The sequence below is a fragment of the Nyctibius grandis genome, chromosome 5 (assembly GCF_013368605.1).
Source record: "Nyctibius grandis isolate bNycGra1 chromosome 5, bNycGra1.pri, whole genome shotgun sequence".
In the NCBI taxonomy this organism is placed as follows: domain Eukaryota; kingdom Metazoa; phylum Chordata; class Aves; order Nyctibiiformes; family Nyctibiidae; genus Nyctibius; species Nyctibius grandis.
In genome coordinates this window covers 67,559,936-67,587,224 of record NC_090662.1, presented here as the reverse complement: position 1 = coordinate 67,587,224, position 27,289 = coordinate 67,559,936, and the positions used below count along the sequence as shown (strand labels likewise).

Sequence of the window (27,289 nt, the reverse complement as noted above, 5' to 3'; positions counted from 1 at the left end):
GTGTTGTCTGTTGGGACTGCTGCAGGGTCATGTGGGGGTTTTGAGTTTTTGGGGTTTTTTTTTGGGGTTTTTTTTTTTTTTTTGGTTGTTTTGTGGGACAGTGAGGGCAGTAGCAAAAGTGGTTGGTTTTTGTTTTTCTTTTTTTTTGTGGCTGAACTGTTAGAATATTGTCTGTCTATTCCTCTAGTCCAGGAATAGTCCTCAATTTCATGCCAAATAACATAGACTATCAACTCATTTAAATGTTCTATCTGTTCTCACGTGCTTTAGAGAAAAGTGGAAACATGGCTGTACTTTCATTGTGAGCTTTCTGTGCTTGGCTGTCTTGCTGAAACATAATGACTTACAGTTCTTCAAAGGAGTTTGTTGTTGTTGTTGTTACCAGAATGTACTTCAGTGCCTTTTCTGAGAATTCCTTTTCCGCATCTTCTTAAATTACTGTGTTCGGTCATACAGAAAGAATAGGAGTTCCCAGGTTATGCATGACAGTAAACATTTCGTTGCTGGTTTAGGTAATTTTCTTTGTCTTTTAGTTAAATGCTTAATATAATCGTTCTGGGTCCACTTGGAGGTGTGTCTCTTTAGCTTGGAGAAGAGGAGACTGAGGGGGGACCTCGTTAATGTTTATAAATATGTAAAGGGCAAGTGTCATGAGGATGGAGCCAGGCTCTTCTCAGTGACATCCCTTGACAGGACAAGGGGCAACGGGTGCAAGCTGGAACACAGGAGGTTCCACATAAATATGAGGAAAAACTTCTTTACAGTGAGGGTGACCGAACACTGGAACAGGCTGCCCAGAGAGGTTGTGGAGTCTCCTTCTCTGGAGACATTCAAAACCCGCCTGGACGCGTTCCTGTGTGACATGATCTAGGTAATCCTGCTCCGGCAGGGGGATTGGACTAGATGATCTTTCGAGGTCCCTTCCAATCCCTAACATTCTGTGATTCTGTGATTTGTTCTCCCTCCAAATGTGATATAATTTTTTTCAGTAGTGCTTGGAGGATGCTTTTCTGCTAATATTCCATTATTTCTTTCCACCAGTGCTGATGAAGTCATTTTGAAAATGCATGGAAGCCAGTTGACGCAAAGATACTTGGAGAAACATGGGTTTGATGTTCCCATTATGGTTCCTAAATTAGATGGTCTGGGGCTCAGACTTCCTCCGCCAACTTTCTCTGTTTTAGATGTGGAGCGCTATGTAGGTAAGAGTCACTCTGGAGTACTTACAAATGATCCTGTCTGTAAATTAAAATAAATATTTGCATGATTACAAGAGCTTCCGTGGTGCTAAATATATATTCTAAATTGAATTACTTCTAACCAGAAGACTAGCAGAGAATAAAATCAAAGCTACTGTTTTGGGGTTTTTTTTTCTTCTTATGTGTGTGCGGTAGATATGTGATAGGAGTACAGCCTTACTTTTCAACTTTCAGACATGTTAATTTTGGTGCAAGCTAAACATGGAATGCTGGGTTTTTTTTCAGCTACATGTTGTAAACCAATAAAGACTTTTAAGAACATTCGCTGTATGAGAATTGAATAAATCACTCTTAAGATCAGTGAAATTTAATCATTGGTTAGGATATTACAAAACTTAATGTTTTGGCCTCAGTAAATTAGCATTTCTGAATTAAATCTTTCTTCCTGAAAAATTTCTCACCTTGGCTTCCTTTGGCCGGAGAGCTAGAGCTTCCCAAGGACCATTTCTTTCTTACCAGATCTCTTGACAGTCTGTAATTGTTTCAGCCTCATGTAAGTGTGCAGTACAGATAAAGAGAGACTGATCCAATTGCAGCATGATGTTTCCTGTAACATGTAGTACAGTTGAGAAGTCTGTATATGGCCTTGTCTGTGATGTGTGCTGAAAATAGGTTTTCTGTCCATCAGCATTTTACAGTGGCACCAGAATAGAGGAAATATGTAGTATATGGAATGTTGTTACCATTATGATGATTATAAAGAGTAATGTGTTCTGCTTTAAAGTGTAATTATCATTTTGATACTTCGGAATCTTTTCTTTTGGAATATTGCCTCTTCAAGATTCAAGAGAATCTTGGTCTTCTCATTCTTAGACATAGATTTTGACCTGCCAGGTTCTCCAATTTAGGGAAAAAATTGTAATGCCACAGATTTACCTTTTTATTATTGAAATGAAAAATAAGAAAACTGAATAAATACTATTCCAACTGGAATTTATCAAGATGATACTAACTTGCAATTTTAAAGTAATTATGTTTATAATGTACATCTAGATACATTTCAGCATTCCAAAATCAATTGTCAGATTTGATCCTTGTATAACTAAATGGACATAAACCAATTGCTATTATAATGTTGTTAGTCCTTTCTCTTGGCTGAAGGTTGCTTCTTGCTTGTCTGATTCTACAGATGTATCACTTTAAAATACGCGATATGTAAACCAATCCTTGTCTTCAGAAATGAAGCACATTCATGACTTAATTATTCAATGAAATTACTGCGTGCTTAAAAGTTACGCAAGTATATAAGGAGGATGGGGGTGGGCTCATAGAATGTTTGCGAAGGAGTACCTGCATAGTTTGTAACGTTAAAAACTTACTAATTATGGCACAAGTTCAGTGCAGTTTGCTAAGAATTACAAGCTGTGAGCAGTAGGATTTATTATTTGTAAAGGGTTCTCAGTGGTCTTTGTGTTAAATATTCAAGCGCTGTGGTGATGATGATTAATAGGAAGAGTGAAGAATAGATCTGCCTTGATAACTTTTTCTATGCTAGTCTTTCCAATTGCAGCCACAAACCCATTTTTTTTTAAAACCAGTTGCAGTCATTCTATACTGCTCTTTTTTTTTTGTTTGGTTAACCACAGGAAAGAGGATTTATTTTTAGAGTGTTTTCAGTTTTGTCCTTAGCTGATTATAGCAATTAAAGTTAGACCTAATAAAAAGTTGGTTTATACTGGTCTGTTTCTGTTCCAAGAGAATGCAAATAGTAGTAGAGTTTTTGTGCAGAAATGTATTGATAAAGGCTGAAAAAAAGTTAAATTTCTCTTAAACAGCTTAATTGGCTCTTTTTATCTGCGATAGGTTTAAGAAAGTCATCCTATTTTTCACAGGTGGCGACAAAGTGATAGATGTAATAGATGTAGCAAGACAAGCAGACAGTAAAATGAAGCTCCATAATTATATTAAATATTTCACAAATCCTGATCGACCAAAAGTATTGAATGTGATCAGCCTGGAGTTCTCGGACACAAAGTGAGTATTGAGTTCAATTCCTTCAACGCAGGAAGTGGGTTTTCACTAAGTTGAACAGTATGTGTGGGAATATAATGTCTGTACTGGGAAAGATAGGAGGCTGTGTATTTTATGTAGACAGCTACTGTGATGTAATGCGGATATAAAACATTTTTATTAATTCATAAGTAATGACTTTGTAGAAAACAAAAATTTAAAGCTGTCATTTAAAAAGAGATGTGCTTACTGTTGATTGTATTTACGGTTCTTGTTTGTTTGTTTGTTTGTTTTAATAAAGGATGTCTGAATTAGTGGAAGTACCAGATATTGCCAGAAAGCTTTCATGGGTGGAAAATTATTGGCCAGATGATTCTGTCTTCCCTAAGCCTTTTGTTCAGAAGTATTGCTTGATGGGTGTGCAGGACAGCTATACTGATTTTCATATCGATTTTGGAGGAACATCAGTTTGGTACCATGTTCTCTGGGTATGAAGGCTTCTTGTTTTATGACTCTGTGAAACAAAATTTGTTCAATGTGCAGCTTTCTGACATGACATTATCACCTGTTTGGAATTATCACGTCTGAAATTTTGTGCTTAAAAAGCCAGGGGAGGACCTTGAAAGTGAATTACTGGTTGTTGGTGTTGCATTTTTATGCTTTTATTTTAGCATGCTGTTGGTGACTTCTAGACTCTTAATTGGTTGGCTGATTATTTTAGTAGACTGGTAGGTGATATAGTGAGGTTTTAGTATGAAAAAAAGAATTCAATGAAAATTATTGACATACTCTAACTTGTTATTCTTCTTACAAACTTTGAGCATGTATGCATCATAGAAGAGGCAAAGTGGTTTCATCGTATGTTTTCTCATTTGGCATGTATGCACATATCCTTAAATCATCTATAAAAACTGGGTTTTGGTTGGTTTGTTTGCTTCTTTTACATTACAAGACACCAACTGGTTAGTGTGCTATTGACTAAGCTTTTGGTGGATTACAGTTGTGAAACACTGGGGCTAGGAAGCCCCAACATTCATAGTGGAAATATGGAATACTTACCGTTTAGATCAATCTGTTACTTTATTAGGAATGACTCAGAAGTTGTAGTATGCCTCCAGGAGGACATTAATTATTTATTTGATATTTTTGTTTTAATAGGGTGAGAAGATATTCTATTTGATCAAGCCCACTGATGAAAATTTGGCTCTGTATGAGTCTTGGAGTTCATCTGTAACCCAGAGTGAAGTATATTTTGGGGACAAGGTTGACAAATGTTACAAATGTCTTGTGAAGCAAGGACACACCTTGTTTGTTCCAACAGGTAAGATTTTACCCTTACTACTAGGACTTAGCATGTTTAATCACAGGAATTAAGGGCATTCTAAAATGATGTTACTAACATTTGGTTTCTCCTAAAATTTTGGATAAGAGAGAATAATAAAAAAAATTAGAAATTTAGATTTCCAAAACAAGTAATTAACTTTTTAGATTGCCTAACTGTAGTAACAGTTATCAGGGAAAGAAAGGGTGTTTGTTACCCTATTATGGAATCATAGAATTGTTTTGGTTGGAAAGGACCTTTAAGATCATCAGGTCGAACTGTTAGCCTAGCACTGCCAAGTCCACCACTAAACCATGTCCCTAAGCACCACATCTACATGTCTTTTAAATACCTCCAGGGATGGTGACTCCACCACTTCCCTGGGCAGCCTGTTCCAATGCTTGACTACCCTTTCAGTGAAGAAATATTTCCTGATATCCAATCTAAACCTCCCCTGGTGCAACTTGAGGCCGTTTCCTCTCATCCTATCACTTGTTACTTGGGAGAAGAGACCAACACCCACCTTGCTACAGCCTCATTTCAGGTAGTTGTAGAGAGCGATAAGGTCTCCTCTGAGCCTTCTTTTCTCTAGGCTGAAAAATCCCAGTTTCCTCAGCCGCTCCTCATAAGACTTGTGCTCTAGACACTTCACCACCTTTGTTGTCCTTCTTTGGACTTGCTCCAGCACTCAGTGTCTTTCTTGTAGTGAGGGGCCCAAAACTGAACACAGTATTCGAGGTGCGGCCTCACCAGTTCCGAGTACAGGGGGAAGATCACTTCCCTAGTCCTGCAGGCCAGACTATTTCTGATACAAGCCAGGATGCTGTTGGCATTCTTGGCCACATGGGCACACTGCTGGCTCATGTTTAGCCAGCCATCGATCAACACCCCCAGGTCATTTTCTGCAGGGCAGCTTTCCAGCCACTCTTCCCCAAGCCTGTAGTGTTGCATGGGGTTGTTGTGACCCAAGTGCGGGACCCGACACGTGGCCTTGTTGAACCTCATACAATTGGCCTTGGTCCATTGATGCAACCTGTCCAGATCCCTCTGCAGAGCCTTCCTACCCTCCAGCAGGTCAACACTCCTGCCCAACTTGGTATCGTCTGCGAACTTACTGAGGGTGCACTCGATCCCCTCATCCAGATTGTTGATAAAGATATTAAAGAGAATTGGCCCCAATACTGAGCCCTGGGGAACACCACTTGTGACTGGCTGCCAACTGAATTCAACTCCATTCACCACAACTCTTTGGGCCTGGCCATACAGACAGTTTTTTACCACTGAAGTGTACGCCCATCCAAGCCATGAGCAGCCAGTTTCTCCAGGAGAATGCTGTGGGAGACTGTGTCAAAGGCTTTAATGAAGTCTAGGTAGACAATATCCACAGCCTCTCCCTCATCCATTAAGTGGGTCACCTTGTCATAGAAGGAGATCAGGTTAGTCAAGCAGGATTTATAAGACAATAAATTAAAGCTTAATTTGGGTATCAGGGAAGTAGTTCCAATTCATAGAACACACGTTGTTCACCATATGATAGATATCCAGACAGAGTTCTTACCTAATTTTTATAATACCATTTTGTTTTTACAGCTTTTGAATATTATAAGACCTACTAGGCAAAATTATTACAAAATCATCACAGTCACATAAACTTCTTATGCTGTAGGCTACAGGATTAAAAATAAAAGTTGGGTGGGTTTTTTTTTTTTTTTCATTTTTTGTTTTCTGTCAGCAGGAAATCTAAACTGTGGTGGAGCCTGTGGAGACTCTCTGAATCAAAATGAAAATGTCCCTAAATAAAATTGAAGAATATATAGTTGAATTCACGTGTTAATTCCTTTTATTAAAAATAAAAGGATATTTGTAGTTATAGTTTATGAGACTGTAGAGTTCATAATTTCATTTCAGCAGCTTCCTTTAAAAGTGATGGAGATGCATGGTCTTTTCTGATTTTCTTTAACAGCATTTCTTATAGCTGTCACCTAATAGCATCTGATAAATTACAGGATGTTTTTAAGAAACGAGAAACACCAAGATAATTAAACTTCTTTATAGATTAAAAAAAAAATACAGAAAAATCGTCCAAACAAAACACACCACCCCCATCCCCCCAAACTCCCAAATACCACAAACTTAGAAGTCTTTAATAAATCAAACCATATTTTGCTAGTGAGGCGAGTACCAGTTAATTTCTTGTATTTTCACTTATCCAGCCCATCCATATAAATACTTTTCATTATTTTATTATTTAAGATTTCTACTGGGTACTATCTTCCTTTTTTGGGGGGAGGAAGCTTTAAATACATGGAGAAGGAAAATGGTGCATGATTCTACTTCTGGAATAAGCCTTGAAGATTATGTTCAGTACCTTATTCTGTCATGGACTTGCTAGACAAACTACTACATTTTTGTTGTAGCTCAGTTCTCTGCCTGTGAGGTTTAGTGTTTACTGTTCTAGTTCATGGCTTGGGCAGAATAAATACTACATGGGAAGAAGCTATATACGCACTTAACATTTCTGAACATCCAGAGCTTTTTAAAACTTTGTATTTTTGGCAAGAGATGACATTAATTTTCCATTTATCTAAGTGTAAGGTCATACATGTGTCAACAAAGAATGCAGAATTACAGAAAGAAGAACTTCATTGTGACTCACAGATCTTTGAAAATAGTTACTGCTTCCCAAGTAACCAGCTAAATCTGAGCTCTCACTATGATGTGGCCAAAAAGAAAAGTATCATAAAATGATAATTTCTAATGTATACGTGTATATAAGAAGGACATGGACCTTGTGGAGTGAGTCCAGAGGAGGGCCACGAAGATGATCAGAGGGCTGGAGCCACCTCTCCTGTGAAGACAGGCTGAGAGAGTTGGGGTTGTTCAGCCTGGAGAAGAGAAGGCTCTGGGGAAACCTTCTAGCAGCCTTCCAGTACCTGAAGGGGGCCTACAGGAAAGCTGAAGAGGGACTTTTTACAAGGGCATGTAGTGATAGGACGAAGGGTAATGGTTTTAAACTGAAAGAGGGTAGATTTAGATTAAATATTGGGAAGAAATTCTTTACTGTGAAGGTGGTGAGACACACTCAGGTTGCCCATAGAAGTTTTGGATGCCCCCTCCCTGGCAGTGTTTAAGGCCAGGCTGGATGGGGCTTTGAGCAGCCTGGTCTAGTGCAAAGATGTCCCTGCCTCTGTCAGGGGGATTGGAACTAGATGATCTGTAAGGTCTTTTCCAACCCAAACCATTCTATGATTTGTGTGCTGTCACAGTTTAAAGCTGGGCCGGCTATTAAACCTGAGGCAGACGCTCTCTGTTAACCCTCCCCCCCCACCCAAAGGGAAAGGGAAAAGGGAGAGAGACTTACGGGTTGGAAAGTTAAAACAGTTTTAATAAACTATAATAATGAAAAAGAGTGTAATAATAATATTGGAATAATCAAATATATACAAATATATACAAAACCAAGATCGAGCTCCCCCGATGTCGGCCACGTCACCACCGGCACTGCAGGGCAGGCTCCGGGAAGGCCCAGGCTGGGCCCAGCGACGGTTGAGAGCTGGATTCAGGGATGCACAGATCGGGATCGGGGGCAGCAGGAAAACAGACAGAGTCCTTCTTGGACACTGGCCAAAGGCTCAAGCCGCAGAAGCAGCCTGAAGCAGCAGAAACACCCAAACACCGCAGAAGAAGCAAGGGAAGGCGGAAGGGGCAAGAGAAGAGAGCGAGACCCTCGTGATCCCCCCGCTTTATACCGAGAATGACGTGTATGGGATGGAATACCTTCGTTGGTCAATTTTGGATCACCTGCCCTGTCCGCTCCTCCCTGCAGGTGCGACCCCCCCTTCTGCTCTTCACTCGTAAGCAGTGAGGAATTTAGCAGTGACCTTGGTTTCTCTAAGACTAAGTACAACAAGAGCCTTTCTGCATAACATCCCTACTGGTGCCTCAGCGATAACTACAAACTTCGAGCGTTATCAGTCCTAGAAGCAGACACTGCCTGCAAAACATGCAGTTAGTTTCAGAAAGTGCAGTTACTTAGAAGAGACTTAGCTGAAAGTAAAAATCACTGAAAGGAAAATGGGCCTGGTTTAGGCCAAACCAGGACATGTGCATACACACATATATACATATGATGGAGTATAGTTTAAGAACCAAAAAATTAAACTAGGTTTCAAGACAGCTGTTTAAAAAATGGGAAATTCTGTAAGACTGATTAAAGGCTTTGAAAAAAACCCTGATCTCTACTGAAAACCACTTTTGCCAGTCCTGCTTGCACTGATGCTAGTGGATGTCATAATGATTTTATAATCTCTGAAATATGTCCTGATTTAAAATAAATCTTGCATGTAGATGAATAGCACCTACTGGGGGGCTCTCGAGAGTTATTTAACTATTATTCGTGATATTCCGTATGGTCTACACCAAGTTTTCTTGCCTTGTTACATAGACTTTGATCAAAACTGCAGCACAAAAATAGCAAGTAGGAATGTAAAAAAATTATATCCTTTAGTTGATACAGGTATGCCATAAAAATCTTTGGTGTTGATGCAACAGTGATGAGGCTTTGTTGTCAGTTTTGTCAGTATCTGAGGAGATGTGTGTTTAAAGGATTGAAATACGTATATTCCTTGGAGAGTCAGAGGTGTTCATCTGCTGTGATGATGAGAGTGATAAGATTGAAAAACTGAAACCATATTAACAAATGCAGAATGCAACTGGTAATACAAGGCAATCTTTATTGCACTGCACTTCTCAAAGAACAGAAGTAAAACTGAACAATGTATAATATTAATTAAAAAACTCCTCTTAGGTTCCATATGCTGTTGTATTCTACAGTCTCTCCTATACCATTCTGTAACTTCCTTCCCAGGCTACACAGTAGGCATATTGCTTAGCGTAGTTGATAGGTTTCAGGTCTTTTTACACGTGGTACCACGACAACTAGAACTGATTGTTCTTAACTGAATTAGGGCATGGATTTAATGGTAGTTTGCAATATATAGTTGCTTGTGATTTGGTCTGATCTTGCCTCAAGTTGGGGAGCTTCCCGTGTTTGTACATCTTGCCTACACTCAGTCAAACCATGAAGTAATCTGCAAATGTGCGGCCAACTCATCTTCTGTCAAAAAATCACCTGTATGCATGCAAAATCAGGAAAAAATCTTGAAAGAAGAAACTATTTGTAGTTTATTTATGTTAAAGCTGCACTGTATAAATTTTAAACTGTTTTTTAATTGGGAAGCTAATATCATATGTTCTTTTGTGTACTTACTTGAAATTATCCAGTAGTAATCAGCTAGACTGATAGCATAATGTTGGCCATGCTTTGCCACGTTGAATAGTGGAGTTCACAAGGACAATATTTCAAATATGTGACAAATTTGTATAGTCAGAGTGCCTAGACTGGGTTTTAAACTGATTATAATTTCACTGGAATTAGAATGACTGTATTTAGAGTAATTAATTGAACTACTTCTGAATTCCTATTTGAGAAACTTCAGTATTGCTAAATGACTTTTTTATGTTGTGCAAATGGCTCAGTTACTGTAAGCAACATGTAAATATTGAAAGTAATATAATTTCGATTTTATTTTTATGACTTTATCTTTTGTTCAGTATGTTTTTCCTTTCCCGACTCACTTGATTTTGTTGATTGGAGGGAAAACTTTTGGGAATTTTTACTTGAAAAATCACTGTCAGTCTTGCATTCACCCCCTCCTGTAAAAAATGTCTTAATCTTAACTCCTTCAGAAAACTACAGTTCCACTAGATTTCTGAAAGACTGTAATTTACATGTTGCTAAAATTTAGATTACTTGTTCCCAGCACAGAATACAAATTCGTTTGCTTTTTTGTTTCCAGGTACAGCTTTTTTACTTATATATGTATTTAAAAACAGTCTTAGAATAATTTCTATGTATGTATTAAGTTTCAGAATCTGTCATTTCAGGCTGGATTCATGCTGTGCTCACATCTCAGGATTGTATGGCTTTTGGAGGAAACTTTTTGCACAACCTCAATATTGGCATGCAGCTCAGGTTAGTCTCAGCTCTTCCTGTACCTTTTCTTCAGTAAGTAGGATATTCTTTTAATAGGTATTTTTCTTCATGCTCTTAACCGGGATCAAATCGGTACAGGCTCTCAAACAGACAATAGTGTCATTTTCAGTTAGACTGTATCAAGCACATACTCTGATTTCACTTCTGCAAAGTTTGTTTCAAAAGCAAAATGAAGGGTATGCAAGAATTTAAGTGAATAAAAGGAAAAAAAAAAAAGGAAAGAAAAACTCGACTTTGGAGATTAGTATAAGTGAATAAAACAAAACTGAGCAAGCCCAGGTGTGCGACACCGAGTTGAAGTGAGCATCCTCAAGTCAGCATTGCTCTAAGGGCAGCTGTATTTAGTTTTTGTCCAAGATGTGGAGCTGTCTTCTAAACATATTGTTTTTATTTATTACAGTGGAATCCTGATAAAATTCCATCTGTTAAAAGATCACACATTGGGTTTGTATCCTAGTTTTATGAAGTCCAACTTTATTCTTAGAAGTGCCGCAGTCAAACTTGATAAGGTCAGAGCCTGGATGAGACCAGAGTTCAATCTTGTCTGTGGTCTTGTTGGGATTTAACTATGTGGTACTTACTTTTATTTATCATGGCCATGGTTATTTTATTTTATTTTGGACATTGTGTCAGTTTGAATGATTACATAGTTGAATAATGAATTTGGTAATTAAAATATTCACATTTTGTAATGTTTCTGTTTGTTCAGGTGTTACGAAATGGAGAAGAGGCTAAAAACCCCGGATCTTTTCAAATTTCCTTTCTTTGAAGCCATCTGTTGGTTTGTGGCCAAAAACTTACTGGAAACATTGAAAGGTAATCCTTGTTTTGTTTTAAGAGATATACATGTATCTGGTCTGTGGTTTTTTTTTTTTTTTTTTACCCTCTTCATTGATATTGGAGAAAATTATACAGCTGTTGTGTGAACAGAGGAAGCTTTTTAACCTGGAAAACCAGACTTAAATTCCTTTTTTTTTTAAAAAAAAAAACAAAACTTTTTTTTAAACTAGATTTTAGTTAATGCTACACTGTGACAGTTCTAGATCCAGCAGTTCTTGGTTTTAGTAAATGATCTTTCTGAAAACTACTTGGGTGATCAAAGGTTTCTAGGGTAAATTGCACTGTGCAGAAGTCTTAGTGCACTTGGTGATGCGTGCAGCTGACACTTTGTACCATGCTGCTGGGACCTTTGAGCTATTTTATTGTTTTTCATCCAATGCTGATGATGTATCTGATCAATGAAAATATTCTAGATTGTCAAGACAGAGTATCTGAGATCCTGGCACAGTGCAATTATACTACCAGCCAAATAGGATTAATTTGCCATTATCTGAAAAGACCTTATTAAGGAAGACAGGAAACTTATTTCAGTGGCATCAGTTTTTCACTCAGGCTTCTTCCATATAATTTATGATCTTTGAGTACCCTGTGGTAGCCTTTCTCTCTTTCTTTCAGCAAATGACTCTAAGTGATCCCACTAACTTGTATCTGTGGGTTTCTTCTTGGTGGCTTCACAGCTGAATGAAGAGGTTTTCTTGCACTTCTAGAGTTTCTTGACCTTTTTAGTCAAACTACCTATTGTCTTCTGCTCTTTCTTGTGAAGGGAAAGGTGTCTGTGAGGTCTTTTGTAGGAAAGATGCATCAGTTCCTGTGAGCTGCCTTAAATCATTTATATCAGTGCTTATCAATAGACATCTCAACAACCTCTTGTTCTAGACAGTTGCCAGTCCATTCCAAACTTCCTCATCTAGTCATGTAATTCCTATATCTGTACCCATGTATAATTGAACTTGAGAGAGCACCTGCCTGACTGCACCTTCTTTTCCTCAAATATTTTGCCCTCTGTGTCATATTCCAAATGATGTATTTCAAAGGAGATAAGTCAGCCTTCAGAGGAGGCTGCTGAATTCAACTTCTGCTTTGGAAGAGATCAGAATCTCATGTACCCTCTTTCTAATATGAAAACATTTAGTTATTGAAAATTATGTGTTCTCCTTTCAACCCTTATTTCCTAAATGAGCATTTAAAGTTTCTGGGTGAACGTAAAGCAACTCAGAAACCTTACCAAATAGAACAAACTTGCAGAAAATTCTTCCTTCTCCAAAAAGAGTATTTTCTTCTTGAAAGCTTGCTTTGGTTGGTCTTATACCTGCATATTTAAAATTTTTAAACTCGTCAGAAGACACAGTAGCGGTATTCCTGCTGGAAAATCAGTGGGATATATGTTTCTAAATCATCTGGCTAACTGAGTTGCGTCCCATGTCTGTTCCACCCTTCTTCCCGCTCCCCTTTTTATCCCATGACTGCTTGAGTACATAGACTAGGAGCCTCTTGTGACTTTTGTCTTAGGGAAGGGGTATGAAGCTTGTTCTCTTGTTATTTTTAATCTGTGGCTGAGCAGATATTTTGTTGCAGAACAACGCTATGATCTATAAAACCATCATAAAAAAATCAAAATTGAGGTTTCCATGGCTAGAGTGAAGATTATGTTGGGCTTTAGCAGCAAGACTCATGTAAGTTAGGTGTTTACCAGTCAGAATCCTTTGTTTTATAAATAAGGGATGATACCAGTTCAGTTGTGAAAGGTAGTGGTGATGACCAACTGGTAAAATGTTGAGTGCATGGTTGTTAGCAGTACTTTACGTGACGTTCAGGTCAGTAAGCAAAATCAGCACAATGTATCTCTCTGGTTCTTTTTATAAAACGATAACAGGGTCATAGACATTTTAGTTTTGTCTTTTCATTGGCAAGAAGTGTTTTATGATATTGTAAGTGTTGTGGCATTCACCTAAACTATTTTTCTTCATAGTTCTTGGGGCTTCAGAATAGGTAACGTGTTCACCTATCCAATACTCATTAATTTTGGTTACTCGTATGTTATGCAGTCTTTTCTATTGCAGCTAAAAAATCTAGCCTATGGTGCAGCATTATATTCTCAAAATTTTATCAACTGAGTTAGCTAGTGGGCAGCTAGTACTCTTTAACAAGTAGGAGGCATCTTGGAGGAAAGAACAGCTGTTTAGTAATAGAACTTTCCTTTTTCTACCAGCAGACTAATACATTGTCCATAAGAATAGTGTTTTATTATTGTATTCTTTTAAGAGAATAAAATGAGCCAAATAGTTCTAGTGTTAGTACATTTGCTATTGACAAGTGGAAGTATTTGTCACAAACATGGGGAGAGGTTGCAATCTGCTTTTGACTTTTCACGGACAATTTCTCCTTTCCCTTCTTTTTTTCCCCATGAAGGAAAAGAGAAAATTGAAAAGGAATTGCAGTCACTTGGGAGCACCAGCTTTCTTAAGAGCAGCTTCTGTAGCAGAGTGATTTCCATCCCCTGTCCCCTTTGATTTTGGGAGGAAAAATGATCTAAACTGTGTGAGGGAGAACTGTGGTGTTTGGAAGGGTGACAAAATGTTTGGGGAGTGAAAGTGTGCTGGTGTGAACCATTTGCTGTATGTATGGGAATAAGCAATAGGAATTCTAATTTAGAGATACATCCCACATCCTTCTGGTCCACTTTGACTAAAATATTTCTGAATGAAAGAAAAGTGATTTCTTTCTTCAAATATGTTTTCTCTGGTTCTGTATTTTAGATCTGTTTTGTTCTAATTGACTTTTAGTATGTTGTAAACTATCCCTAATTCACCCAAGAATAAGTCAAAAAAAAGATGATGTTACATAGAATCACTTTAGGGTTGGGTTGCTTTTTTTGTTACAGTATGCACACAAATACAGGATGTCATGTTTCATTTGCTTGCACAACTTTTCCTTTTTTGTGCTGTTGCATAATGGCAACTTCATTGGCTGAAGGGTAGGTATCATTCTATTGTTTTCACCGTTAGTGTGTTTCTAAATTGGTGCCTGTATCCTTTTCAGAACTGAGGGAAGACGGTTTCCAGCCTCCAAGCTATCTAGTGCAAGGAGTGAAGGCTTTACTTACTGCTTTAAAATTATGGATGAAAAAAGAAGTAAGTATAGGTGATTTTGTTTGCTATTTTGCTGAGCTTTGTTTTGATTTAGAAGTGAAGGTCTGCGCCCTTTTGAAGTTTAAGATTATTTTTATCTGTTAATTGAGTACTGAAAGACTCTGTGGAGACTATGTACTGCTGATCTGGGGAAGAATCATCATGACAATTTTATATTCCATGATGCTAATAAGGTCTTTTTAGACCAATTAATAAGCTCTTGTATTGTAGCTGATAGAAGTAGAATCTTGCTTCACCTCAGGACGGGATAAGAATGCTAGAGGGTAAGCTGATAAGGTGGGGCTTTTTTCTAAGAAATGTGTTTATATAGTTGATTCATCCTAGTGTGAGGCAATGGAGGGATGGAATGCCCTGATATTTAGCAATTTCTGTTAATGTCTGTGCTTTGGAGAGCATTTCAGGTACACCTGTATTGCTGAATAGTCAATTTAGCTTCAGATGAGGATATTAACTTCAGTTGAATACTGTCCCTGCTGAACATTGGATGGCTCTTGTAAAATCATTCATGTATTGTCTATGCTGGCTTTGCTGTTGCTTTGCTCTCCAGGAAAGCTTATTTGTTTTGGCACAGCACTGGATCTGGCCTAACTCCATGTGTGTTTTCATGTGCCAGAGCTAATAAGCCCTCTTGGAACCTGGGCTTCTGGGAGGTGCTGTTCACTGACAGGCAGTTTGGTTCTGACTGAGCTTATTAATTCCAGTTTGTTGCTGGCCATGCTGACTTGGACTGGCTGTTGGAGATCTGTTTGGTCTTTCTACCCACAAGTTCTCCTTCTAAGAGAACTTATTATACAACAGGTGTGAAATTTGCACAATACTGCATCCAACATAATGAGCTTTGTGGAACTGAACATGAGGTGCAAACGCAGAGGTGGTTACTCTGTGGAATCATCTGGGGTCCAGCCTGTATAGCGTTACTGATTCCAGGTGAACCTTTGCTGGCCCTCTGTAACACCTCTGAGTTGGTTCTTCAGTGTCTCTTTGTCTATGCCATTCTGGATCAAAGCTAGCTAGTAAGCAGTGTAGCAGTATTTACAGGATGTTGTGCCTAAGCTGTTAAGCCTTGTGTGAATCCAAGCTGTCTCTGCATCCATGGCATGGATAATAAGCAAGCCGAGTAATCAGACTGCTGATAACTGAGATCAAACATAGCCTGTATAAATCCTTATTGTAATTTGAAATTGAATTGAAATTCCTCTTTTCTAGATTGCTGTAGCATAGTATTGTAGCATTTGTGTACTGTCTAGTAGCTAATTAAGTAGTTTGATTAATACTTCATCTAGAATGTGATGTTTCCTACTTTTCTGTGGAAAAAATTAATTGCACGTGCTGCATTATGAATGCTTATTAATGAGACCTGTGAGTATTCCCAAACCACTGGCAGAACAGACACTTGAATTGTGAGGAAATGTCACAGCATCAGTGATCTAGTCACAGTGTTGTCTGCTGTCCACCAGCTATCACGTTTTGTACCTTGTGTTCATCTTTCCTAGCTACTGCTTCATAAGTGAGCTGTGATCTCTTCTTTGCAGCAGGCCATGTGCATGATAGGATTGTAGTTGTATGCATCTGAAGAAAGGAGGAGCTTTGTACATTGCTGTATGATCTGCTCATGCTGGGGATTTCAGACAGATTATGAAAGAGAAATGACAAATGAATACTCCACAAATGAGAAGCCTGCTCATGAGGTTTCACATTTGTATCATGGAGTATGTTGTTTCAAGACATATGTGGATTATCTTAGTGAATTGCTTTAAACTATTTGCTGGAGAATTTCAAACTCCTCTTCAGCAGGGCAGCATTATCTTCATTTCTGCGATATTTTAACAACTGCCAAAAATTACAAGATGCTGAGAATAGAGATTGAGTGCTACTAAAATTATATTTCAGTTTTCATGTCTTGATTTGAATTCAGTTTGTGTAAGGTTTTTATCAGTATGTGTATCCTCTTGATTACTTTGGTGCACATCATCAGTCTGCTGGTTAGTTGATAACACACAATAATGATGATGACCTATCTAGTCATCTGAGCTCTTGTATTTGAGCTCTGGCTTCCTTCCAGCTTGCATAAGCAACAGGTCTCAGATTCAATTTTTCAGATGCTTGATTCATGTGCCGGTAAGATTATTCTGTGGGGTTTTTTTAAACAAATAATAATAGCTGTTGTAAAAGAAAAAAAAAAAATCAGGGTTTTTTGTAAGGAGGGAGGGATGTATTATTTTTATTTTATCTTTGTTTTTTGTATAAGTATTGGTATACTTCATTGTGATGCTGGTTTCCAAATATGGGTGGATTCATGTGCCGACTAGGACTTTTTTTTTCATATGTATCTCTTGATTTAAGACAAGTTTCCTTTTCCTGTGTGTATTTCCAGCATTTACAAAACCATTTCTTGAAGCTCTTGAATTAATCCTAGCTTTTTTCATTTTTTTCTTTATCTGCAATTTACATCTGACATACTTAGGTGATTTTGTTGCCACTGTTCTCCCTAGTACAAGAGAATTCCTCAGTCCCAAAGGGTGCTTGTTCCTTTTCCAAGAGGTAGTATGCAGACACAACTTGAAAACAAGTTATTTAATAATGATAATAACTTTTCAGACATGGCGTCTGTAGGTATTTGTATTTCCTGCCCATCGTTTCCTTCTGTCAGACTGTTAGGTTATATATCCATTTGAATTTGTTCATATATTTAAATTGCTTGGATGGATTTTTTTTTTTTTTTTTTTTAATACTTACTCTGCCACAGCTTTATTGAGAAAGCTTTGGTATAAATAGGTACCATTTATAGTGGCAAACAAGTAAGCTTGCCACTAGAACTTACTTTGCTCAAAGGGTTACTGCAGATCATAATGACAAAATAATGTGCTTCTGATATAAACTATGTTTGCGTTAGGAAGACTTTTCAGTATTTTTAAACCAGAGAAACTTTGAAGTCAGTGTTTTGGAGGATTGCATCAGTCGCTTCCTCTTGAAGTCTTCATGGACAGGAAGGCTTTTGGGAGAGTGAAGTCCTTAAGAAGAAAGGACTGAATGGTTCTAAAATGACCAGTAATTTGCTGGAAAAATTAGTTTAGTGACAGAGGTGCTGTATTCCCAAGTGTGAATGTGTAGAGGTGATGCATTCAAAGAATGAACGATGGTAAATAATAGCAGCTGGTTTAATCTTTCCTGTAGAATTAATGGCACTGAAGTAAATGATTATACCATGGTTATACATCCATGTTGGTTTTTTTGGGGTGGGGGGGAGTGTTCATTTTAATGACTGAGAGGAAGCCAGGTTCAATGAAATGCACATACAGTATCAAATTGCTTCTAGCAATAATTTTGCTGCTGAATCTCATTTTTGAAATGTGGGTAGCTGAAAGTGTTTGTAGGATATTTTTCCATTTAAATAGTCAGTTAAGGTGGATAGTAATAGTCAGATACCAGAATTCACATCAGTCATTCTGGTCTATGTGTGAGTACTGTTTTGTCTGTTTAATTCTAACTAAAAGTGTTTTGAGGCACATTTAAACTGTACATACAAAATATTAAGCGTATTTTTTACTAGATCTGACTGTAGAGTGTTTGGACCTACTCAGATTGGTAATATACATACAGGAAACCTGTCGTGGATACTGTTTCAGAGGATTAAAGGGAACACAAACTATTAAGCTTCCTAAATTTTTTTATAGGGAATGTTTTTTTTGAATCACTTTCTCCAACCTGCTAGATTCTAAATAAGCTAAGACTGTTATTTTTTAACGTGAAGTGTGAGGCAGGTATCTAAAAATCTGCATGTTGGTTACTGATTATTATTCTTGATTTGCTCTTTAGATTAAATTTTTGACATAGTGAAATTCCCTTAGTCTTTAGCTGTTTTGAAGGTCATGACTCTAATGAGTTTCTGAAGTGTGGCTCTATACTGACCAAGCTAAGGGGAAAAAAAAGAATGAGTACTGTACTGAGGGGAAAAAAAAATAAGTGGTTGTTAGTGTGGCTTCGTATTGCCCCTTCTTTGGATTCTTAGAGACATTGAGGGATATCTGCTACCTTCTAAAGCTTGGACTGGAAGCTTCAGTGTGTGTGTATATCTGTTCTGGCAGTTTGCACTCATTATTACAGAAATTAATCTGTTTTTTTTCCTTTTAATTTTTTTCCCTGTAGATTTATTTATTTCATATTACTTCTGCTTTTATCTGAAAAAATGAATTAAGTATGTTTTCTTCCCCCTTTGCATACAGCTTGTAACAGAACATGCCTTTGAAATTCCAGACAACATTAGGCCTGGTCATCTCATAAAAGAGCTCTCAAAAGTGATTCGTTCTGTAGAGGTAAGAACAGAGGCAACCCTACATAAGCCTGCAGAGAAAAAATCTTTGAATCAGGGAATTCCGTAGTAGTTATGCTTCTGATTGACCGTATTCACCTTTTAATTTATTTAACGTTCTTTTAATAATAGAAGATCAAGAGGAAAACTGTTGGGAATAATAACCCATGGGTTTTTCAGATAAAGAAAATGTATAGTGAGGGTGTTTTATGTATTTTAAAGAAAAAAAACAATGCTGAAATTATTGTAGGTCAGTATTTCGAAAATGTTCTCATAACTATTTACAGTAATTACTGTGAATATGTTGTTAAAGAGTTTAATTTGAAATTCTGTGCATATTCCATTCTCCTACCCTCTTGTTTGTTAGTTCTGATCCAGTTGTTATGTCTTTTACTCTTATGTTTTGTCACTATTTGTTATATAGTCAGTGAGTTTTTTTCTTTCTTTTTTCCCCTCTTATACCAGTTTTTTGCTCCTTTATTCCTTAATGAATATTGATTGTTGAAAAATTCGCACATTTGTATGTGGAGAGACAGTTGAGAAGTGAAGAGAATTGTGATCTGTTGGGTACAGTACATGTCTGTGCTGCCTTCATGAATAAAACCATATGTTTTGGTGGTAACTTTTGGTGTTAAGCTCTACTGTTACGGGAGAGTACAGAAGCCCCAAGTGGGGAAGAGGTGCAGTAGAACTAAGCTTTGTACATCAAATCCATAGGAAATATGTAGTACTTCTCTAAAAGGTCTAACAATTTTATTTATATCATCTGCATTTAATTAGATGAATAAGAAGCAGCATGTAAATATGTGGATTTATTCCTGAGACTATTCTGAAATATGTATTTTTAATTAAAGGAGGAAAACAACAAACTAGTTAAAACTCAGGGAATTCTTGGTGTGTGTCCAACTTCACGGTCTTCGCATGAAACAACTTCCTCTCACCACTCCAGACGAAGGGTGAGGAAACTGCGAGACCATGCTACCAAAACTCCTTCTAATCTGGACATCCTGGAACTTCACACCAGGGAGGTACTGAAAAGGCTGGAGATGTCGCCATGGGAGGAGGCAAGTGTTAAGTTACGTGCAAGAAAAACAAAACCGGAGTAGATTTCTAATCTCCGTTGAAAGGGAAAAGCTTTTAACATGTGTAAGAATACAGACTACTACTGTTTGTCATATGAGACATGGATAGAATTGTTTTCGGTTTCTTTGAGTTTTCATGATAGGAATTTCTCTCTTCCTTGATAATTTTTTTTGTGGAGGTTCCTTCAGCCTCTTGGTTCAGAAGGTGCCCTGAATCCCCTATCTGGTTCAAGTATAGTTTTTGAATTAGGACTGCTGTAACTATCAAGTGCTACTTTGAATCTGTTCTGTGAAGAAAAGGGAGCTTGCAAAGCCTTGATTCGGTGAGGCTCTGAGCCAGTCTGCTTCTCTATCTGTTTTTAGATAGCTGTTTCTTATAGTTCAGTTACTGTAATTTGATTAGCCTTGTTTTTTGGTCATGTTCCTATTTCCTGTATGACTGTGCCTCCCTACCAGTATGCCTAAGGCTGCCTTTGGTCTCTGTTGTGGGGCTGTGGACTTTGTGGTCACATTACAAAGGTATCATGGAGTGAATGAGCGAAATGTAGTCTCTTGAAAAATTCTTTTTTTTCAGGTTTGATGACCTTATTTCAAAAAAACAGCAACAGAAAAGGGAGAAGGAGTGAGAGAATGGAAATAAGTAGCTTTATGAAAGGAAATAAGTAGCTTTCTGAGAATAAGAAATGCTGACAAATTTAATTGGGACAGGATGGACTCTCATAGTGGAGAAATACTGATTTGGGTCCTTATATTGGTCTTCATAAGGCATGAACAAGAGACATTCATTTAGCCCCCAAAGACAAGAAGCTGAACTTAGAATTTACCACAAATAGTTAACCTGTGCAGTTCATTGCTACAAACAAATGTTTAGGAGTATTAGTCATTGTCATTTAATGTAGAAATATATTGTTCACTATCAGTATTGACTTGTAAAAAAAATTATTGTTTTACATGTTCCTGGTTTGGCACATAAGTGTATCACTGATTTCTTCAGAGTATATGTCAAATGTAAATTGCTATGAGCTAAGGAAGTTCTGCTTATGGCAGGTTACTTTCCATTATTGATGATTTACTGTCCTATAAATCAGTTCTGGGATACTAATTGCAGGGACCAGATACCCAATCCAGGAGTTGCCTTATCAGTTCCAAGCCGAGCTTTTGGCTTGCCTGTCTCTGTTGGTATTTCTTTGTTTTGAATACAGTGATAATTCTCCAAAGGAAACATAAAAGGAATATTATAGTGAAGTTACAGTTGTTTCGGATGCTTCAGGAGAGTACAGATGATTCAAGGAAGGTGGAGATGCAGTCTGCTGTTTTTTACATCCAAACACGTTTTGTCTGAGCTTTCTTCAGTTGGTTATCAGGAAGGTAACCATCCTGGTGCTGAGTTTAAGCTTTTGTGGAGTGCAGAAAAAACAATTGAATTTATAGAAATAAATAATAAGCAACATTGCTTTTACTTCTTTAGGATACCACAAGCTCAAAACTGAACGGGAGATTTAACAAGCCCTTTCAGCCATCTTCTACTGTACCTGAATGGCGAACAAAAGACAATGATCTTCGCCTTCTGCTGTCAAATGGAAGAATAATTAGGTACAAAGGGTTGGTTGTACATCACTTGTTCCTAGTCATTATGATTTGGAGCATGCTAATTATTACTAACGTTTCTTTTGTGTTTGTGGAGCTCTAAGTTCCCTTTTACCAGTAAGAGTCATGTTAGGAGTATAGAAGGAATGTGTTGTACATTGTGTCTGCTGTCCCCTAGTGGAGCCACGGTTATGGAGTGAAGAGAAGGAGACGCTTTGCACGTTCCTTTGTTACAGCATTTCATTCAGTTGCTCAGTTGGATTTGTACTGAAGGCAATGCTTCCAAGTAGAAATGGTTGTTTTGTATCCATCTATATTAGAGTGGCTGTCATTAAAAATACTCTGGTGTAAAACTTCGTATCTTTATGGAAATGACAGTTGTACAGCGAGTAAAACAGGAATATGTGCAATTCAGAAGGAAAAGATGAGCATAAGAGAATGTTACCATTGTATCTTGAGAGTGTGTTGTAAATAACGAAAGGAAAACAATTGCTTCAGGTTTGTAAGAATAACGTGATTTTTTTTTTTCTTGTGAGACAGAGATGAGAGACGCCCGTTTACAGATCGAAGTCTTTACACAGCAGATAGTGACGATGAAGATGACAGGACAAGGTCGAAAAAGATGACTGTTAAGGTAGAAGAACAGCCCTCAGGATGTGAAGGAGAAGGGAATGCAGATGCCCAGAAACCACTGAACAGTAAGCTTGTCTCTAAGTCCTGTCAGTTCAACATTTTGATGATCTTGAAGAGGGTATAACTATTGTGAAGTCTGACTGAAATTTTACCAAAGTATAAAGAGGATAAACTAATAGATCAGAGAAGTAATATGAGGAGTTACAACAAAACATTTGTCAAACATTATCTGTCTACTGAAGAAGCTAAGAGGATAGAGTTGAAAAATAAAACTCACCTTTTTATGTTAATGCCATCTTGAATACTATGTGCAGCATTTGACAGAGTGGAGGTTTACAGAATCACAGAATCACAGAATCACAGAATGTTAGGGATTGGAAGGGACCTCGAAAGATCATCTAGTCCAATCCCCCTGCCGGAGCAGGATTGCCTAGACCATATCACACAGGAACGCATCCAGGCGGGTTTTGAATGTCTCCAGAGAAGGAGACTCCACAACCTCTCTGGGCAGCCTGTTCCAGTGTTCGGTCACCCTCACCGTAAAGAAGTTTTTCCTCAAATGTAAGTGGAACCTCCTGTGCTCCAGCTTGCACCCATTGCCCCTTGTCCTGTCAAGGGATGTCACTGAGAAGAGCCTGGCTCCATCCTCTTGACACTTGCCCTTTACATATTTATAAACATTAATGAGGTCACCCCTCAGTCTCCTCTTCTCTAAGCTAAAGAGACCCAGCTCCCTCAGCCTCTCCTCATAAGGGAGATGTTCCACTCCCTTAATCATCTTCGTGGCTCTGCGCTGGACTCTCTCTAGCAGTTCCCTGTCCTTCTTGAACTGAGGGGCCCAGAACTGGACACAATACTCCAGATGCGGCCTCACCAGGGCAGAGTAGAGGGGGAGGAGAACCTCTCTCGACCTGCTGACCACACCCCTTCTAATACACCCCAGGATGCCATTGGCCTTCTTGGCCACAAGGGCACACTGCTGGCTCATGGTCATCCTGTTGTCCACTAGGACCCCCAGGTCCCTTTCCCCTACGCTGGTCTCCAACAGCTCTGTCCCCAACTTGTACTGGTACATGGGGTTGTTCTTGCCCAGATGCAGGACTCTACACTTGCCCTTGTTATATTTCATTAAATTTCTCCCCGCCCAACTCTCCAGCCTGTCCAGGTCTCTCTGAATGGCTGCGCAGCCTTCCGGCACATCAGCCACTCCTCCCAGTTTTGTGTCATCAGCGAACTTGCTGACAGCGCACTCTAATCCCTCATCCAAGTCATTAATGAATATATTGAATAGAACTGGTCCCAGTACCGACCCTTGCGGGACTCCGCTAGACACAGACCTCCAACTGGACTCTGTCCCGCTGACCACTACTCTCTGGCTTCTTTCCTTCAGCCAGTTCACAATCCACCTCACTACCCGATCATCCAGACCACACTTCCCCAGTTTAGCTGCGAGGATGCTGTGGGAGACCGTGTCAAACGCTTTACTGAAATCGAGATAGACCACATCCACAGCTTTACCATCATCTATCCACCGGGTAACATCCTCATAAAAGGCTATCAAGTTGGTTGAGCAAGACTTCCTGTTGGTGAAGCCATGCTGAGTGCCCCTAATGATCCCCCTATCCTTGATGTGCCTAGAGACAGCACCAAGAACAAGTTGCTCCATCACCTTTCTGGGGATGGAGGTGAGGCTGACCGGTCTATAGTTACCCGGGTCCTCCTTCCTGCCCTTTTTGAAGACTGGAGTGACATTCGCTTTCCTCCAGTCCTCAGGCACCTCTCCCGTTGCCCACGACTTAGCAAAGATGATGGAGAGTGGCCTAGCGATGACTTCCGCCAGCTCCCTCAGCACCCGCGGGTGCATCCCATCAGGGCCCATGGATTTATGGACGTCCAGGTTGCTTAATTGGTCCCTGACCCAGCCCTCATCAACCAAGACAGATTCCTCCTCTATCCTGACTTCTTCTGGGGCCTCAGGGGTCCGGGGCTCCTCAGGACAGCCTCCAACAGTATAGACAGAGGCAAAGAAGGCATTCAGTAACTCCGCCTTCTTTTTATCCTCTGTCTCCAGGACTCCCACCTCATTCATCAGTGGGCCTACATTGCCTCTAGTGTTGGCTTTACCTGCAATGTATTTGAAGAAGCCCTTTCTCTTGTCCTTGACCTCTCTTGCAAGGTTTAATTCCATGGAGGCCTTAGCTTTCCTAGTTGCCTCCCTACATCCTCTGACAACAGACTTATATTTCTCCCAAGTGGCCAGCCCCTCCTTCCACGATCTGTACACCCTCTTCTTCCACTTGAGTTTGCCCAGCAGTTCCCTGTTCAACCATGCAGGTCTCCTGGTACCCTTCCTTGACTTCCTACCTGTTGGGATGCTCTGATCTTGAGCTCGGAAGAAGCAGTCCTTGAATGCTAACCAACTCTCTTGGGCCCCCTTACCTTCTAGTACCCTGTCCCATGGGATTTCCCCTAGCAATTGCCTGAAAAGGCCAAAGTTGGCCCTCCTGAAGTTCAGGGTTGTGATTCTGCTAGCTATTCTGTTCCTGCCACATGAGATCCTGAACTCTACCATCTCATGGTCGCTACAACCAAGGCTGCCCTCAACCTTCACCTCTTCAACCAGACCCTCCTTGTTAGTGAGGATCAGATCCAGCAGCGCTCCTCTCCTAGTTGGCTCATCCACCATTTGCATCAGAAAGTTATCATCAACGCACTGGAGGAACCTCCTGGACTGAGGATGGCTGGCTGAGTAGGCCTCCCAGCAAATATCAGGGTAGTTGAAATCCCCCACAACAACCAGGCCCTGTAATTGAGAGACTGCTCTCAGCTGCCTGTAGAAGGCCTCATCCCCCTCCTCATCCTGATCCGGTGGCCTGTAATAGACACCCACAACAGTATCACCCCTGCCAGCCTGCCCCTTAATTCGCACCCACAAACTCTCAACTCGCTCCTGATCCGCCCCTGGACAGAACTCAATACATTCTAGCTGCTCACTCACATAAAGAGCAACTCCACCACCTCTCCTTAGCGGCCTGTCTTTCCTGAACAAGACATAGCCATCCATGACCACATTCCAGTCATGCGAGGCGTCCCACCAAGTCTCTGTAATTGCCACTAGATCATAGCCCCCCGACCGAACATGGATTTCTAACTCCTCCTGCTTATTCCCCATGCTGCGTGCATTGGTGTACAGGCATTTCAGGGAGCGAGCTGGGCACACCGATTTCATCCCAGATTCACCCCCTGATTTCACCCCAGGGGGATGGGGGGCCTCCTGGTCTACCTCAACACTAGAGCGTTGCCCCAGTGGTGCAAGCCCAGCTACCACCCCATCCCCCTTCGAATCTAGTTTAATTGGTGTTCTAGATGAGTATTTGTTCCTTTTGATCTGTTTCATAATGTAAGAATGCTGTTTTTTCTTGACCAAAATATACTTCTGTGTGAAAAGCTCATCTCATCATTCACTGTAGAGAATAAAAGATCATAACATGCAGCTAATTTTAAACCTATCTTATATTTCACTTTTCTATTCCATTTGGTGATTACATACATCATACAATTTTGTATGTTTTGCTAATGAATAGGTTTATTCCATACAAGTGATCAAACATAATTTAGCATTAGTAAAATCTTATACTTTCAACCTTTGCAGCAGCCTGCAAGGCTGGGGAAGAATTTACGATGTCTGTAAAACACTTTAACCCCACTTTCCAATACCTCAAACCATCCTTCACTAGGAGTTAATCTTTTTTGGTCTCTCTGTAGCCTCAAGCCTTCCTGCCAAGTGTTCAGCAGTGCTGATCACACAGTGTATTAGTAAAGTATCAATACTGAATGCCTGTTTTCAGTGCCTATTTTTAATAGCACTGTCTGTGTGCAGTGACAAATTGGTCCTTGACATAGCTGTTCAACTCTGTTTAATTATAAAAGTCACATCCTTTCACAGTAGAGCTTACAAGGGCTCAGAGGGTATGTATGAGGAAACTGAGGTCAACACTTCAAAGATAATAAGACTCTTCTAGAGACTTCCAGTTCCCTTAGTTTCCTGCACAACAATCCGTAACAACATTTGAGTCCGTTGTCAGCCTGGATAAAATATTTCATTATTTTTATTAACAAAGCAATTTGTAATCCCTGTTGACTGTGCTTCCAAAGGTCACAGAGAACAGTATTAAAAAATTTGCACAGGAAAGAGGTCCCTCTTGGGTACTCACGAACCAACCAGGCAAGTGGCTTATTGAATGAAGGCTTAGGCATATGTGGTGTTTTTCCACTTTCAAAATTAAATTGAGTAAATTAAACTAAGTTTTATACTTGAATCAAAGATTAAATCATACAGACAAACGGTAGATTTTCTTCAAAATTGTTGCTCTTACTTGATACAGAATGAATATGGTAGCGTGTATCTAAATGTAAGAAATGTACTTAGAACTAGAAGTGAATGTTGAGATTGTTCTTCCAGAAATTGAGTACTCAGCACTATCGCTAATATTTTTAATTGAATAGTGAGAGTCTTCAAACTTCCCTATTAAAGATCACCTACATTTGATTATTTTACCTTAACTAAAGGTCTAGAGAGAGAGAGAGAAGATATCCTTTTGCAGAGAATTCCATAAAAGTAACTACCTGTTTCTGTAACAGCTGCCACCTTCTATTGTTCTTACTGGGATTTAGGCCAAGAAGCAATGTCCACAGAGAGATGCCTTTAAACAAATCAAACTCTGTATAGCTTTGTGTGTTGTGCCAAGGTCCTGGTTCTAAATGGTGACCCAGTGTTATCAGACAGACAAAGATCAAGTGCTGTGCTTAACAGAGCAAGATCCTTTGTGTGGATGAGGGGAAGGTGATTTAAGATAATTTTTTTGAATTCACAGTAGCTTAGCCTGATCTTATGGATAATGACTGCTTTCATTCACCCGATTTCTGGAGTATTCCTCCCAGTCTCTGGAAGCATGCAGAGCATAACTTTATCTGAGGGTAGACTGGTTCATTATAAAGTAACAATAGTAATTACCAAGGTAATTCACAAAAACAGCAAACAAAAAGAAAGCAAAACCCAACTGGTATATTTGGACTGAATTTTTTTAAAGCCCAGTTACAAATC

At 39.1% G+C, this 27,289-nt stretch overlaps 1 protein-coding gene across 1 annotated transcript in view; it reads left to right on the top strand.

Annotated features, from left to right (window-relative positions):
• Positions 1-27,289, top strand: part of KDM7A (lysine demethylase 7A) — an 81,207-nt gene that overhangs the window by 36,091 nt on the left and 17,827 nt on the right. The window contains exons 4-14 of the mRNA XM_068400897.1: positions 1,042-1,202; positions 3,092-3,233; positions 3,511-3,697; positions 4,368-4,530; positions 10,477-10,564; positions 11,295-11,401; positions 14,465-14,556; positions 18,798-18,887; positions 19,738-19,947; positions 21,434-21,558; positions 22,093-22,250. Coding sequence (XP_068256998.1) covers positions 1,042-1,202; positions 3,092-3,233; positions 3,511-3,697; positions 4,368-4,530; positions 10,477-10,564; positions 11,295-11,401; positions 14,465-14,556; positions 18,798-18,887; positions 19,738-19,947; positions 21,434-21,558; positions 22,093-22,250 — 1,523 coding nt within the window. The remainder of the gene's footprint in view (positions 1-1,041; positions 1,203-3,091; positions 3,234-3,510; positions 3,698-4,367; positions 4,531-10,476; positions 10,565-11,294; positions 11,402-14,464; positions 14,557-18,797; positions 18,888-19,737; positions 19,948-21,433; positions 21,559-22,092; positions 22,251-27,289) is intronic.